General features: G+C 48.1%; 1 protein-coding gene across 1 annotated transcript; it reads left to right on the plus strand.

Moving 5' to 3' along the window:
* The first annotated feature begins 4,753 nt into the window (after window positions 1-4,753).
* On the plus strand, window positions 4,754-17,872 carry LOC123369864 (C4b-binding protein alpha chain-like). The gene is made up of 6 exons (XM_045015898.1): window positions 4,754-4,909; window positions 10,245-10,338; window positions 12,221-12,306; window positions 13,178-13,372; window positions 16,181-16,380; window positions 17,008-17,872. Exons 1-6 carry the CDS (start codon window positions 4,828-4,830, stop codon window positions 17,161-17,163), a joined length of 813 nt encoding a protein of 270 aa, XP_044871833.1. The 5' UTR covers window positions 4,754-4,827; the 3' UTR covers window positions 17,164-17,872.
* The last annotated feature ends 233 nt before the right edge of the window (window positions 17,873-18,105 follow it).

The raw sequence follows: 18,105 nt of genomic DNA on the forward strand, positions 1-18,105 counted from the left end.
GCACTAACTAGCAGACAGGCGACGAGAACAAGGACTGCTAACAGCCCAGGAACGCAATCTAACGCTGCCCTGTAGAGGGCTCCCCATGCTGAGCTCTTGCTTTGGCCCAATGAACAGAAAATTCAAGTGGCACAACATGAATGCCTCAGGGTTGTCACTGTTCAGAGCCCTTCCCATGAGGCCCAGAGAAAAACTGACCCCCAGGTCTGTACTATTCTGGGATTACTCTTCCTATTGCACTAGATTCCAGAGTTGCAGGGGAGCATGTCGTGGGTGCAGCAGAGGACTGGCAATGTGGCTGTGTGGGTGGTTCTCTGAGCTCTGCTGTTGTGCATGAGCAGCCTTATCTCTGCTATGTCCTAACCTTTAGCAGCTTGATTTTGCAACCAAAATCAATATGAGCAGAGCTCTCATTGTGTGAAGTCTCCTAGTGTGGTTTTTCTTAAATGTAAGGCATTTTATTATATAAGTAACAACCACTCCCTCTGAACTCTCACCCCACTACATAGGCTGCTACCACTTGAGCTACAGAACTAACTACATTAACTCATAGCAGTGGAAGGTTGTTATCGCCAAATAGGGCATGAGCCACTGGCGTTACCCTGGGATGGGGGGAGCATGGCTTAGCTCCCCCTCTCTCCTCCACCATCTTGCCCATGGACAGCTGCTGCTCCTGCCTCATGGCGCTGGGAGGTGTAGTAGTAAGAGAGAGCCTGGAGCCCAGGGCCTGGTACAAGGCCTGGCTGAATCAAAGTCAGCAAAAGCCATACGCTGAGCAAAAGTCAGGGCCTGTTACAGGTTCCTTGTCCAGTACATGAACTTGGCAAAATTGGGCTGGCATTGCTAAAACACAGACACTCCTAAGTACTAGGCCCTAGGTATTCATGTAAACACACTCCAGAAGGCTTGCTCAGATACACCCCAACATAGATTTATAGCATCAACCTACTCCTTGAAGACAGGGACACTCTGACCCCTCCAAAGATAAGGACAGGATGACAGGACAATAGCTAGAGATGTTTTGTTCGAACCAGCAGGTACAGGATGTAGGGTCAGTAACACGTTGGTCACGCATCAGATTGCAATACGTAACTTATTTGTATCAATGTATAAAAGAGGAGTTATAGGAGCAGCACCTTTGTCCAGTCAAGGGGGCAGCAGAAGGTCCCGTTGTTGAATAAGCCAATTCCATAGTGACAGACATACCTGTGTTCGTATCCCTGTGGCATCTGCCGGGTGCTAGGACCATGCCTTGTTGACAATAAACCTGGTTGAGTGACTTTTGCCTCTGAACCGGGTCTGTCATTTTTCTGGGCAGTTCTATCAAAGTCTGCTGAGCTGGGTACCTGCGCAGAGCCAGGACAGCGTACAGAACACACATGCACACCAACTAACAACAGGAGGATGGTAGTGGAGACCGTGCCCTGGTTCTCTCTTCTCCTCTGCCCTCTTGCAGTTCCCAGTGCAGTGTCTGCTTCAGTTATTATTCTGGCAGCCTGTCAGCATTTTTCCTGGAGATGCCCGTGAGAGAAGAGAAATGGTAACGTCTAACAGTTAATAACTCAGGCAGACGTGAATGGAATTTCAAAGCTGAAAGGACTAGGCGCCCCGGTGATCTTGGCACAGATGTCAGTGTTTCTTCTCCTAGATCAGAGCTCTGCCTGCACTTACTCTTCTCCCATGGGTGCCAACTGCATGGGTGCTGCAGGGCTGAAGCACCCATGGAAAAATATTAGTGGGTCTTTAGCACTCACCAGCAGCCAGCTCCCCTCTTTCCCCCAGCACCTCCTGCCCACCAACGACCCTGCTGATCAACTCCTCCCCCTCCATCCTTCCCAGTGCTTACTCTCTGCCGCAATCAGCTGTTTTGCAGCGTGCAGGAGGCTCTGGAAGGGGGAGGAGCTGAGACAGGGCGCACTTGGGGAGGGGGTGGAACTGGGGCAGAGCCAGGGGGTTGAGCACTCCCCAGGCCCAAAGGAAGACGGCGCCTATGTCTTCTCCCGACATAGCAATAAGATCCAGCACCTCCTGTGTACTCCATGCTGGAGCGCATTTGCAGCCTTGAGTCTCCATGATCAGCTGTGCTGGTGAGCTCTCCACACTGATCAAACAGAAAATGAAGTTCCCAGGGCTTTAATGGGGAAGTGGCTGTTGCCTGTGTACCTGGCTGACGTGCAGGGAATTGAAAGTGCGTTCCAGAGCGGTCACAGTGGAGCACTAGGGGACACCTCCTGGAGGCCAGTTCATTTGAATTACACAGCACAGCGTTTGCACTATTCCCATGTTGACCAGTGGATGTCGAATCAACCGCAATGCCTCACAAATGTGGAGTACAGAAGTTGATGTTACAGGCCACTTAGGTCAGCGGAAGGGACTCGGTAGTGTAGACACATTATTAAATCAACCTAACGCGCCCTATGTCGACTAACTTTGTAGTGTAGACCAGGCCTTAGTCATCTGTCAAGCACCTAGCCTGTTTGGTTGTTATAAAATACCATTGTCTTCACTCTTCATGACATTGTTTATATTCATTTTGCAGAGTCAGGAAAAATTAGTAAAGATTTGGGGGCAAATCCTGCAGTCTTTAAATAAGGACTGGATATGTTCTCACTAAACAGCCATCAGAGTCAACAACTCTTGCCTAATTTAAGGATTGAGGAATGATTTCAGGTGTTGGCCTATTGTTGGGATGAGGAACAGGTGGCTGGGCTAAGGGCCTGCTTTACCCTGGGAAGGATACCCAGAGCCTGGGGAAAACACACTGAGGAAAAAACACTGGTATTCAACCTCTTGGTTAACTATCACCCATGCCCCTCTCTTCTCCCAGGGACTCATTACTGGAGTCAACTGACTGTTGAATTCCCCAGAAACAAAAGGGAAAGTAGTCATTTCAATCAATATTTTCAGCTGTGTTCACCTTCACACAAGGCCTGGAGGGCTCAATATGGCTAATTGGGCCAATCTACCCAGTCTGCACCTGGAGGAGACTGGGATTTAAGTAGATCAAGTGCAACTGGGCAGGAACAGGTGGGGCCCATATAAACCAGGAAGCCTAGCAACAGAAGGGGTTGGGAGTCTTCAGTTACTTCCTAGAAGAAGGGACGTGTATGGGGAACTAGATGCCAATAGTTTATGGTTATTCTTAGGGAGAAGGATGTGTGGCTTGGTGAGCCTAGTGAAGGGGGAGAGGTGAATAAGGCCTAGTGGAAAAGCAACAAGATATGGAGTAGCTCATATCCTGGCTGTTAATGAGAGGGCCCCTGAGCCAGGCCCTGGAAGAGAGGGTGGGCCTAGGTCCCTCTGCTAGCTACTGAGGAAGTGGTACCAGCTGGGCAGTGAGTGATAAGACTGCCTGAGATCATCTCTCATGAGAGGGTTTACAAACCCAGCTGGGAGAACACATGGTGACTTGGCTGAGTCATGAAGAGAAGACTGGGGTTCCTGGAGTGGAAAGGTCCCCAGAGTGACAGATGATGATAGAGACACAATACCTGGCCACAGCTAATACCTGGGATGGCTTGGAGAAGGCACCACTAGTGATGAGGTTACCCCTTGATAAGATCTCACAGTCCCTCCTGGTACCCATTTGTGGTCCCTTCAGTAAACCGAACAATTCAATGATTTTACAACTAAATTATGTTACACCCTGCTCATTTTCAATGGTGGTCACCAGCAGGGCAACTGGTTTAGCAACAGCAAGAGTTTCCCTTTGAGTGCCTCTGGATGCCAACCATTTGCAGTGATGCAGAAGCAGCTTCTTCAAAACAAGGTATGATTGTCAGGGCAATTATTGGTAACACATTTCATCCCAGAAAGGTTAATGTGATTCTGGGGAAAACATCAATATTCCTTTTGTTTGCTAGATACCAATCATCCCCGCCCTCCAATGAGCTCAGGACTGGCATAATCTGAGAGTTGAATTCCCCAGAACTCAAGAGCCAGGTGTGTTTGTTTTTCTACATTCCTTGGTAACCACTTCCTTCCACTTAGCTGATCCACGAATGTTTGTCTAGCGATGTATGACCCCAGTGAATATAGACAAGACCTGGATCCTATTTCAGTTGTGTTGTTCCCTTATGGACCTGAACCCGCCCCATTTCAAGTGGCTTTATTCCTACTCCCCCTTACGCTGCCCCCTTGGCTCTAACGCGGTAGGCGGGCAATGGCCCTGGGTCGGGGGAGAGAGGATTGAACTAGCCCCGACAGGTGTTTGTCTGTGGAGGGCGGAGCCCCGCGGGGGAGACGCAGGGGGTCGCTGGCTGCACAGCCGGGGGAGGGTGTTACTGTTCCCCTCCGCGGGGGGCACAGAGGGAGGGAAACCCGCGGCCGGCTGGGCACGTCCCTTACACTCACCCTGATGCGCACAAGCCCCGCAGCTGCTCCGAGCCTGGCGCGGTTGCACTGCGGGGTTGTGCGGGCTCCGCGCTGGGGGCCCCGGGGGCTGGAGGCGGGTGAAAGGGGCCGAGGGACGTGACGCTCGAACAGCCGGCGCGGGTTAGATCCGCCGCCCACGAGCAGCTGCCCACGCTCCGTGTAACGGGCCCAGGGCCGCGCGTGGGCTCGGGCAGAGCCTCCCACGGGGTGGGCTGGGCGCTGAGCCCGGGGTCGAACCAGTGACCCGGCCAAGCGCAGCGCCCCCGCCCCGGGTCAGGTACCTGCTGCCCGGACAGCACGTGGGTGCCGGGCAATGACACCAGCCCCGCCCCGCCCGGCTGAGACTCCGCCCCCTTCCCGCATGGCCCCGCCCCCTTAGCCCTGAGCTGGGGCGGCTCCGGGGCTGCAGCAGAAGCTCCGCAGCCTTCGCCCCGCGAGTGAACTGCCGCTGCCATGGTCTCCGCTCCGCGCTGCCCGCCCGGCGCCCGGGGGCTCCTGGCGCTGCTGCTGCTGCTGCCCCTGCCCGGGGCTCGCGGTGAGTGGGGCGGGGCTCGCCTCCCTCCCCGGCTCGCTGGTTTCGGAGCTTTCCCCGCCGCGGGATGCGCTTCAACCGGGATCCGGTTGTGTCCCGTTTCAGGCTGTTCCCGCTCCTAGAAACCGTGACTGGCCGCGGGAGCGGAACCGGCTCGTGGCCGGCTGGGATCGGTAGAGCGGGCTGGTCCGTGCACGGCCCGGGCCGTGCAGAGTCTGCCTGGGGCTTGCACGGCGGTGCGCGCTCCTGCCGGGGTGTCAGTGACGCTCTTGTATCAAACCCTCCAGCAAAGCAGCGATGGGAACAATCCATCCACATTGCCCCCAAGGAAACGAGTTACGGGGATTGCCCAGTTCTGTTAAACAGCCTGTATCTCTTATAGCTGACTTGCTTCCCCCCTGCTTCTGTCTGTCTCTCTGGCATTTCCTCTTTTGGAACATAGTTCTGCTAGCACGGAATCCTCGCCCCCATACAGCGATCAGATCCAGTACCTCCCATACAGTCCATGCTGGTGCTCTTTTTCGATTATCGGACTGCATGGTTACCTGTGCTGATGAGCTCTGTGTGGTCACCTGTGCTCTCCATGCCGGGCAAACAGGAAATGACATTCAAAAGTTCATGGGACTTTTCCTGTCTAGCTGGCCAGTGCATCCGAGTTCAGATTGCTGTCCAGAGCGGTCACAATGGTGCACTGTGGGATAGCTCCCGGAGGCCACACTAACCCTAATTCCCTGGATCGACGGGGTCCACGGATAGTGATCAATGGCTCCATGTCTAGTTGGCAGCCAGTTTCAAGTGGAGCGCCCCAAGGGTTGGTCCTGGGGCTGGTTTTGTTCAATATCTTCATTAATGATCTGGAGGATGGCGTGGACTGCACTCTCAGCAAGTTTGCAAAGGACACTAAACTTGGAGGAGTGGTAGATATGCTGGAGAGTAGGGTATAGGATACAGAGGGGCCTAGACAAACTAGAGGGCTGGGCCAAAAGATACCTGATGAGGTTCAACAAGGACAAATACAGAGTCCTGCACTTAGGACGGAAGAATCCCATTCACTGTTAAGACTTGGGACTGAATGGCTAGGAAGCAGTTCTGCAGAAAAGGACCTAGGGGTTACAGTGGACGAGAAGCTAGATATGAGCCAACAGTGTGCCCTTGTTGCCAAGAAGGCTAACGGCATTTTGGGCAGTATAAGTTGGGGCATTGCCAGCAGATCAAGGGACGTGATCATTCGACATTGGTCATTCAACCTCTATTCAGCGTTGGTGAGGCCTCATCTGGAGTACTGTGTCCAGTTTTGGGCCCCACACTACAAGAAGGATGTGGACAAATTGCAAAGAGTCCAGCGGAGGGCAACAAAAATGATTAGGGGGCTGGAGCACATGACTTTTATGAGGAGAGGCTGAGGGAACTGGGATTGTTTAGCCTGCAGAAGAGAAGAATGAGGGGGATTTGATAGCTGCTTTCCCCTACCTGAAAGGGGGTTCCAAAGAGGATGGATCTAGACTGTTCTTGGTGGTACCTAATGACAGAACAAGGAGCAATGGTCTCAAGTTGCAGTGGGGGAGGTTTAGGTTGGATATTAGGAAAAACTTTTTCACTCAGTGTGGTGAAGCACTGGAATGGGTTACCTAGGGAGGTGGTGGACTCTCCTTCCTTAAAGGGTTTTAAGGTCAGGCTTGACAAAGCCCTGGCTGGGATGATTTAATTGGGAATTCGTCCTGCTTTGAGCAGGGAGTTAGACTAGATGACCTCCTGGGGTCCCTTCCAACCCTGATATTCTATTCTATGAATTCGAAATGGCAATACTGATTTCAGCACTACTCCCCTTGTCCGGGAGGAGTACAGATATCTATATTAAGAGCCCTTTATATCGAAGTAAAGGTCTTTGTTGTGTGGATGGGTGCAGGGTTAATTCAGTTTAAAGCTGCTAAATTCGAGATGAAACTCGTAGTGTAGACCAGGCCTATGTGAAATATTCCTGTCGCCCAGGGTACATTCTGGCCCCTCAAAAGTCTCTTTTCCTTGACTGTGGTGCAGATTCAACATGGTCAGTAATAAACTCTGAGTTTTGTGTAGGTGAATATCTTTGTTGCTTTTGTGTCTAACTGATTTACAAGCTCCCTTTTTTGCAAAACAAGGGAGTCCCAATTCTGTGACTGGTTCACTGTTAACCACTGGCTTCCATGAACACTTTCTAAATCCCGTTTAGTCAGTTCTTGCTTAGGTTAATAGTTGTTTGGTTTGTTGGTTTGTTTTTTTTAAATGACATATTTACAATTCCCAACACTTGTCTTGGCAGGTCACTTTATGTGTGTGACATACCATCTTCCAGTCATTTCTGTTTTCTGAGCTGAATGCTCTCAGGCTTAAGAGGAGGGATAGATTTACCATCTTTCTTGACCCTTTTTATGCGTCAGCATGTTATAGACCAAGGGTTGGCAACCTTTCAGAAGTGGTGTGCCCAGTCATCATTTATTCGCTTTAAGGTTTTGCATACCGGTAATGCATTTTAATGTTTTTTAGAAGGTCTCTCTAGAAGTCTATATTATATAACTAAGCTATTGTATTGTAAAATAAACAAGTTTTTCAAAATGTTTAAGAAGCTTCGTTTAAAATTAAATTAAAATATTGATCTTATGCCGCTGCTGGTCTGGGGTTCTGTTCACCTAGGCCAGCAGCGGGCTGAGCAGGGTCTGCGGCCGGGACCCCTGCTGGCAAGGGTCTGGCAGCCAGAACCCCAGACTGGCAGTGGGCTGAGCAGCTCAGTCCACTGCCGCTCAGGGGTTCCATCCGCCGGCTCCTGCCAGCTGGGATCCCGACTGTCGGACCTGCTCAACCTGCTGCTGGTCTGGGGTCCTGGCCCTGCCCACATACAATGGGTACCTATCTTCTCCCTCCCACTTGTGCCATAGGTTGCCAACCCCTGTTGTAGACCCTAGACAGCAACATTAGAATAATGCTTTTCTTGTTACAGGGCAGAATGAACCTTTTGTGGGCCTGGTGCCAAGCATATTTGTGGGCCCCCATGGGGGCAATGGAGCAAGGCGAGGGGCCAGCCAAGGGCATGGGAGGGGTGACCCTGCTCTTCCCAGCCCAGTGTGAGGTACTATTTACAAACCAACAGTTGCCAGATGCACAAAGGCCCTCCCAGCCCTGTGCTGCTGGCATTCTCCTTCCGCTCAGGGGTAGTTTCATACTGCACCACACAGTCCCTCCACCCCCCCGCCCAACACTAGAATCACCCTCCGATTCTCTATGGCCAGAGCCCCCTGTACCTGCTATGCCCAATGCCCCTGCAGACCCTGCCACAAATGCACAGCACCCTGCACACCACCACCCCTACCCAGTGCCCTCCACCCACACAGATCTTCCCTGCCACTTCACAGCCAAGCACCCCCCTCAGGCCCACCAGAAACCCACTCCCCCATGCTCTTCCTCCTGGCCACACTCACTGGCCCTCGGGGAGCTGACTGTGTCTGCCAGACTAAGCCAGCAGCCCGGCCAGGTTGGTCCCAGGATGGGGAATTGCTCCATCCCCTCAGGAGTGGCGTGATCAACCAGGCCAGGGCATGCCGCCCCAGCCAGGCTCCCTCAAGATGCACTTGCCTGGAGGGGCCTAGCCAAGCTCCCCACCACTGTCCCTCCACCCCTGCAACTGGTTGAGACTGTCTGTCTAGGCTTCTGCACCAGTCTCAGGGGGGTTCAGCTCCAGGAAGACAGGTGGGGCCCCACAGATGGTGGGAAATAGAGACTGCCCAGAGCCAGAGGTGCACTTGGGTCTGGCCAGGGGTCAGAGAGAAGGGGGTGGGGCCAGGGGGCAGAGAGGATCCCTCGGCCTGAGCAGCAAGTGATAGGTGATGGGGAGCCAGTGGGCTGTTAGGGTCTCAGGGCACAGTGCAAGCAGAGCAGGCTGGAGCCCCTTCTGAGCACGGGGATGGCACCACTGGTGCCATTGTAAACCCAGCACTGCTGGTCTCCCAGAGACTCCGCTGTCCCTATAATGTTCCTGTGACTATTGGGAGGCATTCAGTGCCCGCCAGTGAAGTTACTGGAATTTGGTACTTTATCTCTGCTAGTCAGCTTTAAATGGAGGTATAAAATAAAGGACATTTAAACCTTAACTTGCTTTAATTTCCCCAATGATCTTGGTTCTTACCATCTCATGTTTTCTCTAGTGTTCTATGCCAATACAGCTACCACTTGCTGCAGTTAAATTAATCATATTCATAGTATTTCCCATTCTTGGCTTAGGGAACATCACAAATTCTGCAGCTAAGTGGAAAAACCTTGGTGTACTATCTTTTTGAAAAATTGAAGTCACTCTATTTCCTAATGCCTAGGTGAGGCGGAACTATTTATTTATTGGTTATCTTAGAAAACTAACGAATATAGATTTTAGTCATAATAAAATCATTTTCTAAAAGTAAACCCCGTATTGAATAACAATGTATTACAAACTTGATAAAATGCTAATTCATAATAAAACTACCAGATTCCAGCACCACTCAGTTTGGCCCAGCTGCCATGATGACAGCAGCCTGGGTAGGCAGGAAGCAGATTAGGGGTTTGCGGGGCCCTGGGCCACAGCAAGTGTGTGTGTGGGGGGGGGAGGGGTACTTCCCACCTCTTCTACCTGCAGTCCCCATCTTCCTTCCCAGGCACTCCAGCCAGGGAGCCGGGTTGGGGTGCGGAAGCTTGCCCTGCCCTGCTCACCTGGCACTCCTGCAAGACCCTATTCTCTGACCCCACTCCCTGGCAGGAGCATTGGGTGGGTGCAATAGTGGGTTGGGGTACCGGGGCACTCACTTTTCTGGGGGGGCCCCAATTGGCCAAGCCTGTGGGCAAGGGCCCTGTTGGGTCAGTGGCTAATGTGCCATTGTGGGTTGGCTAAATCTGAGTGGCACTGACCCCATGAGCCAGGTCACAACTCCACTCAAATTTAGTCCAGGCAGGGGCAGGGGCCAAACCATAGTGATGTTACAATCCTGGAGGTTGCAATGACTGAAGCAGACACACCAGCTCAGCAAGCCCCTTGGCACAGAAACTGCAGGAACCACCACTGTGGGGTGAGTGCCAGGCAGGGCCCAACCCTCCTGGGATGCAGGACCTGACCGAAACCACCCCAGAGCCTCCATGCCCAGACTATTTATTGGGTCACAACAGCCCTTAAACATTTTGCAAAGGAGTCCTCATCCCAAAAAAGGTTAACCACTGGATTAGACCATTGGTTTGATCTGCCATAGTATTTTCTATGTTAGGGGAGCAAGTTACCATATCCCTTTTTTCTTTTACCCATTAAGGTCACATGACGTAACACTAACTGTTGTCTTTCTTCTAGGAATATCATGTAAACCACTAGAACTAGAAAATGGCAGAGTTGATTTGACTGATCTCCGGTCTGGTTTAAAAGCAACCTTCTCCTGTAATGAAGGGTGAGTGGCAAGTTGCTGCTTTTGACTAATTAACAGAACCTAGATTGGTGTAAAATTGCTGGTGAAGTCTGGCAAAATGAGACTAGACATCCTGCTTAACTTCAAGAACATAAGTGAGTGGTGTGCTGTAAATCTGTAGCTATGGGCAGGGCCCTCATTAACAACTACACTTGACCTTCAAAGGAGTTGGAGGATGCTAGCTACCCATTTATGGCTGTTCTTCAGTGGGAGATGGACACCTAACTCACTCAGGTGCTTTTGGAAATCCCAGCCTAAACCTTCAACAGGTTATCCCAGCAGCTGCTGGATCATGAGTCATAAGGGAAAGCCTCACCTGAAGGGTAATGTGGCACTCACTGATTGGTGCCATCTCTGCTGTGTTACAAGGGCTGTTATTGGTCAGTCCTAGTGTCTTGAATAGGTGTTGGGATTGTGAGGCAGAATATTGCTTCTACCCGGTGCTGCCTTTTGTGGGCAGACTTCTTCCTACTCTACAACAGCAAATATTTGCCTGTCCCTTCATTATAGCTGTCAATAGTTATCAGGGTAGTGTCAGGTTCAGTTGTTGCTTTTGTCCATATGGGTTACGTGGCAAGCCTTGGGGAATCATAAATGGGTTGTGGCCTCATTCCACTGAGCAGATGCTTTCTGGGTGTTGAGATAACTGAATAGATTGCATTGTATTGGGAATAAAAAAAACAACTACTAACAAGTGCAGGTATTTCCCTGTATCACAACCCCTGCTGCCAGTTCAAGCCCTCAAAAGTTAAGTCCTCTGGGAAGAGGAGTCAGATGGCTCTGGGTAGAAGCTGACACCTCCCCCAGTCTGAATGAGGAGTTATGGTGAGGGTGGTAACTCCCTGATGGTGGCTGGCTGGCCAAACCCCAGGGAAGTTAAATGCCTTTTTCTGTGGATTGGTTGTCAGCCTGCCTTCTGGGTGAAGTAGGATGATCCACAGTTGAAGGATTTAGGTAGGCAGGGTTTCCTTGCAATAGTCTACATGGACTGAAGGCCTTGGATTTGTGCAGGTCCATGAGTTCAGGGTTAGGTTGGGTCCTGGACAATTAAGATGCTCAGGTTTTGAATATGGAAGGGAGATCGGGTCAGGTGGGTGACAGTCCAGGACAGCTGACTTCTCTCCATTGCTTCTGTCAGGATGGGTTGTCTTTAGGTCTGATTTTTATTTTACAAAACATTGCTGGGGAGGAAAGGTAAGGGGAGCTGCTTAAGCTGAGTCATTGACAACTGGGGTAACACCTGGGCATTCAGAGAAGAGGTGTCTAGTACTGCTGCAGATAAAAGCACAGTAATTCTAAGGGGTAGAATAGCGGCAGCTCTCATTTCTAACACCCTCCTACATCTTAGAAACATCAGATGAGGCACAGCCTCCTACCCAGCAAGGCCAACCCCTTTTTCCACATGAAAGCACCATGAGCAGACCAGTCGTGTCTAAAATAACATGATTTCCTGGGCATTAAGTTCTATAGCAGGGATGGTTAGAGCCTTCTTCCACCTGTTAGAGATTTGCACTCCTTACTACTCGTATCTCCAATTTAGAAGAAGGATCACTTGTTCCCCTTTGCAAAGAATTAACAAGCATTCCCAAGCATCTGACTAGTGTAGATGAGAAGTGAGGGCATTCTTTTGCCAACAGTTGTACAAGCTTCTACTCACTGGTTTACAGCTCTAGATTGCCTTTAATTACTTAGTGTTCCTTAGTCCTACGGTGTTAGACATCTCATGTTTTTATACCAGAGATGACCCTGGTCAATCATTTGTCTCCACCTACTTGCATAAAGCAACCATGTTCCATCTTTCTGAACTGTAACCTAGTTCTTTGCTTTCTTCCATAACAAACTTGAACCTTTTTTCTTTCTTTAGTTACAGATTAATAGGAACAACTTCTGCCCTCTGTAAGGTTGCCAGACATAGCGCTAATTGGGATCGGAGGCTTCCACTTTGCCAAGGTAAACTAATGATTTTTAATAACAGTTCATGTCTGGAGATGATGCAGCATAGCTGGTGCTACAGAGGAGTCTCTGTTCTTACGTCTTTTAATCCAAATAAGAGTAAAACTTGAGGCTGTATGGTTGAGGGGAGGAATGAAATCATACTGTGATTCACCATTGGTGTTTGGATGACTGCAACAGCATCAGTGCTGAAAAACAGAGTCCCCTCTAGATTGTTCACCTGCCACTGTTTAATATTCATAATCCAACAGGCCTCATGGCACCTCTTCACTATTGTATCTGTGTAATCCTGCTGTTCGCCAAGTGAAAGGCATGATAATGACTTCAAGAAGTTTTGACCCTTCCCAAATCTGACTATTCACTTAAAATCTGAGGCTCTTTGGGAGTGAATCGCAATTAATTTGCCTCTACCTTAATTTGATCTCTTGAATGCTTTCTGGGCTTGGTCTGTCAATCATGCTAATGATGGTCCAGTCTAGAATCAGCTGCTGCTACAACCAATGTCTAGCTTAGTTTTCTGCTGGTGGAACAACACTACATCTAGAGATGGTGGGGAAGAGGTTCTGGCTCCCTGAGGCTAATGTTGGGAAGGGGCACGCTCTGTTAAGGTCATCTTCCAGAGCTGGTGTTTTATGGAGCATCCTCTTTGAGCAATGGATATACTGGGTTGGGTCAAGCCTAAAAGCAGAAAAACCTTCAGAATCTGAAAGGAGTCTTGCTTCAAATGTTAAAATGCAATGTTAAGTACCCTTCCAAATGGCTACATAGCTTTCTGGGGGGATCTGAGACAACTTTCTTAGTGAAAACTCTCTTTTCAGTTTACTTTCAATGTGAACTGTAATTTTCACGTTGACATTCTTTTCTTCAGCAATACCTTGTCGTCCACCTCCTGATATCACCCATGGATTCCATAATGCTCTGAGTGGAGAAAAGTTTTCCTTTGGCTCAAAAGTAACTTACAAATGTGACCAGGGCTTCTCTCTTATCGGAGTGGCCTCCATTCATTGTACAACAAAAGATAATATCACTGGAGAGTGGAGTGGGTCTGCACCTGAATGCAAAGGTTAGTAGCAACTGTTTTCATCCTCCTCTTATTCTATCTCCTCCCAGGAACAAGTATATTTTGATTGCTAAGCAAATCCATAAACCTGAGGAAAGTCCATATTTCCTGTAAATACGTATCTTGAAAACTAGTTACTGTTGGAACTGCAATCTCTAAAGAAGGAATGTCACTTAATAAATAATTTCTGGAAACCATTTTGCCTCTTGTACATCCTGTGGTCCTCATCTCTCCCTTTAGTGTTCCAAGACTGTAGTTAATTCTCATATCACAAACAGATGACTTTAGGTAGAGAGAAGCTCTTAAACTAAGGTTTTGCTGTTATGCCAGTACCCTACTATTTGAGTGCTAGCATGTGGGAGAGGGAAGGGGAAGACATACAGGCAGGATTGTTTGGCAACCCTCTTTGTCAGGACTTTCTGGGAAGGCTCATGAGGTGTGTTTGGGGTGTGTGTGGTTTGGGGGTGTGTGCAAAATAGACCATTGTGCAAGCCTCATGTTGGTGACTGCAGTGCAATGTTTATGTACACACTATTGCATTTAGCTAACAATGTGTTTATGTACTTGGTATCCAGGCAGCTCCATCATCTTGGGCTTATTCTTGATGGGTTGCCAATCTTAACTGGGATTGTGAGGGTTTTAGAGGCATGGTTTGGTGGGTTGCAACTTCATGCGTAATATAAAGCTCCCAAAAGCAGGAATGTGAATGTAAGCAACTTTAATGGTTTTAAGAGCAGTCTGACTGGAGATGCTGCAGTGTAACTGGTGTTAAATGTTGTTTGAGTGATTGTCTGAACAGATTACACTTGTGGAGTGCATGAGCCCCATGTGTGCAAGACAATCTTTTGAATAGCAGTGTCCACTGGGGCAGTATCTGTTCCCTGGATGCCACCTCACCCTGTAGGTGGAGGTATAACGGCTAGAGTGCCTCAGCTGTTGTCTATTGAGTGAAGACCCATGTCTCTGTCCCTTCTGACTGGAATATCTCCAGGCTGCACAGTACCCCTGCCTTTCACCATATATTTCCCAGCACAGAGAGGTTGCCTAGGGACACCTGCTTGCTTTCTCTTCAAAGGGTTTTTAACAGGTATAATTGCTACAGTTATACATACCACACAGTTCTTCCTATGCAGGTTTACTTTATTTTATGGTAAAAAGCATTACAGAGAGAACAACATACATGCCAATAAGCTTCCTGTATTTAACCCCACCACATCTCTGGATTCTGGCAGGCATAGTCCTTCATCTGCCACCCAAGGGGGATTCCTTCTGGTTATTTATTCATCACAGCTCTAGCTCAGAACAAGCACCTGATCCTTCCAAGCCTTTCCAAAGGATTGGGGCCCTCCATGGACAAGGGATCCTATCCATTTGCTGGATCAGGAAGAAAGCCCTGAGGCTGTTTTTAATAATAATAAAAAAAGGCAAACGCTATTTATACAAAAACAACTTTATTTGTTGGTCCCAGGAGACTCCAGTTTGAACCGGTATATGCACCTCTCTGGGGGCTGGCTTCAAAGGCTGATAAGGGAGGAAGTATACTAGCATCCTCCTCCCTCTAGCGAAGATACATGCAATGCCACTACACAGTCACAACTGGGTTTTAATACAGTGGACCTCAAAGGTATTAACCCTAATTCAATAAAATGAAACTTCATGGAATTAAATTAATCTTAATTCCATGCGGTTTGTTCAGGATATTGTCAGTCTGTCATCCATCTCCAGGTTTCTGGTTTCCCAACTCAGGTCTCCTGGTATCATCCCTTTAGGTATGTGGTGCCCTCTGGATGTGACATCAGGGAGTTTGTGAAACAGCCTGTCTCCAAAAAGTGGGAATAACCTGCCAGTAGTCTCAACATAATTGAAAATCCAGTGCAGGAAGAAACTATTTGCTGCAGCTGCCCCTGAAGACTAAAGCTTAACCTCTTCCTAGAATTTTTTTTAAAGGAAATAATCTGATGTTCCTATGTGGCCTGGTTTTCAGTGTGAGTTGCCTGGGAAATAGGTCAGCTGCCAGAAGTGCACTAGCTTTGGTTGTTCCTTGATTCAGACTTAACACGAACCTCTGTCTGGTCAGATACTGTGCCCTGCCCTAGAAGAGGCTGCATTCCAGTGGGGAAGGGGCTCCTGTAAAGTGCAAATCCGTGTAGTATCAAGAAAAGCCCTCTGGGATCCTTCAAGATGCAAGTCACTATAGGAGCTAAGACACTGTTAAGGAGCAAGTTCTGCTCTTCATTCCACCAGTGAGAAGCCCAGGTGACTCCATTGACTTCTGTGAACTCGTCTCTTGCTGCAAAGGAGTCTGACTGCAATAAAGGGAAGAGGTTTTTACCATAAGAGTGCACAGGAACAAACTGCATGTTAATGATCCCCCAAAAAAACACCTGTGCTCTGCTGCCCCAGCTGGTGACACCTCCACGAAATGGCAGTCTTGTAAAATACTGGATGGGATTTCTGTGTTTAACTCAAATGCTTTTCTTTAGGTCTTGGTTTAGTAGAATGGTGGGACTGGAATCTAATGCCTCATTGTAGGTGTTGATTGGATCACTTGATAGTCACTCTGAGTCCTGAACACCTGCTGTTCCAATTCACTTCAGTGTTGGCTCCACACTCCATCATGGACCCTCTTTCTCTATTGAGAGATTCATGGGATAACTGGCTTTACTGGTTGTTTATAAACCAGAAATATTAGTGAAATAAACTCAAGAACCTTTACCTACTGTTTGTTTCTTTTCCATTTTGAGCAATAACCAACATTCACAGTGCATCTGCTCCTCTCAATGAACTGCCTTCTCTTCTTTTTCTTTGTAGTTGGGTGTCAGAAGCCAGACATGCAAAATGGAAACCCGCTGAAGGCATTGGATGAAAAAATGTGGTACAGTGTGAATGAAACCATTCCTTTCAAATGCTCTCCTGGGTACCAGTTTTCAAGCCATTCCCACCTGCCTGCAACAGACAGATCTAGTATTACTTGCTTAGCAGACGGCAGCTGGACGGCATTACCGAAGTGTGTAAGTATCACTGATCAGTTGGCTTTCTTTATGCACCCTGCCCAATTTCTAATATAAAGAATAGTAGTAACCATGCTTTGATTTAATGAAGCAAAGACTTAACTTCATGAGGCCTTTGTGATTAGGTAGGGACATATGCGATTGATGCACCATATGGCGAAAAAATATTTATCTGAAATTATCCCTCAGTACACCCATCTATTTTTTTAAAAAAGCTTTCTTCCTTTGATAGCAGCTGCTCCATCCAAAAAGTAAAATTTGAGTAAAAATCACAACAGGAGGAAATCTTCCCTATTACAAACAGTCGGGTTTTCTAGGCAATGAAAGTGTATGTTACTAATTAGTGAGATATTGCAGTGTCCTCAGCTCTACCTAAAAGGAAGGCTGGTTCCCGTCCAATGTGTTTATAATCTATGTGCCAGAACCTTATGTTGCTCAAAACCTCATCACTGTTGCTTAGCACAGTCAGTTTCTGTAGAATTGAATAGGATGTGAGGGTGCACAGCATGCTCAGGCCCTGAGGCAGATACGTGTAACACACTAGATGATGGTTCAGACTCAAACAAGCAAGCATACTTGACGGCAAGTCCTTTTCTGCAGCATAAGCATGTTCATTCTCTTTTACAGACAAAGCAAAGCACTTCTGGTGTGTGTGAGATGGTTCCTGAGAGCAGAGAGTTCACAGAGTGTGGTGTGCCTCTGGAGGAACTGAGAACTCTGCTGGAAGTACGAAAACTTTATCTGGAGATTGAGAAACTGAAGCAGGAGCTAAAGTCACAATGAATAGCTGAGACCTGTGAGCCATATTGTGATAAACTGTCTCCCCTTTGGATGCAGTTCATATAATTACACTACACACTGGATGATTTTTACTGATTTCATAGAACTTGCTAATAACTCAGAATAGGCAGTAAATCGGGGATCAGATTTCCTTCCTGGGTGCAGTTTTTAGGATTTTTTTTTTTTTGTTTTTCCCTTGAATTTCACAAATTTGAGATTCCACTTGGTGACAAACTAGGGATTTCAGGTCCTTGTACAGGTTTTAGGGGTTATAGTGAAGGACTGAGTTGAGATTAGCTTTTAATAGGTAAGATAACCAAGTAGTATGGAAGCAAATTATCAGTTGATATGAACTTTAATCCTATGCAAAAGGAAATTCCAGAGTAACTTCAGCTTTGTAGACATCCCACAATTGCTGCTTACATTAACTTCAGTGCACCAAATATATACATTCAAAATGGTGAATGGGTATTTAACTGCCCGATTTCCACACACCTTAAGAGCAGTGATGTTAATAAATTCCTGCACCACTCTAAAAATGCCACACATGCATTAGAAGTAGATGATCACAATCTCAAGTGTAGAGAAGTAACCATCCGTGCCGTCTTTCCCCATTCCCCAATAAATGATAGGGGTGTTCTTTAACCTACACCTTTGTGATCAAGTAATTATTCCTGCCCTGCAGGGCAACAATAAAATGCAATTGTAATAACTGCAGCTTGTCTTTGTTTCTATAACTTTGTCACTTTGGCTGTAAGGCAGGGAGATGCCCAGCATGTTTAAAGGATCATTTCGCTGAGAGTGAAGAACTAATTCCTGCTCCTCCTCCAGCCCAGTGAACAGTCTGACTGAGCTCATGGAGACTGACCCTTCCCCTCGCACCTAGAGTGCTCAGGATTGAATTGAACTGGCAAGGTAGTGGAAGGTAACCTTGTCCTGTGGAAT

This window comes from Mauremys mutica, chromosome 4 (genome assembly GCF_020497125.1).
Source record: "Mauremys mutica isolate MM-2020 ecotype Southern chromosome 4, ASM2049712v1, whole genome shotgun sequence".
Taxonomy (NCBI): domain Eukaryota; kingdom Metazoa; phylum Chordata; order Testudines; family Geoemydidae; genus Mauremys; species Mauremys mutica.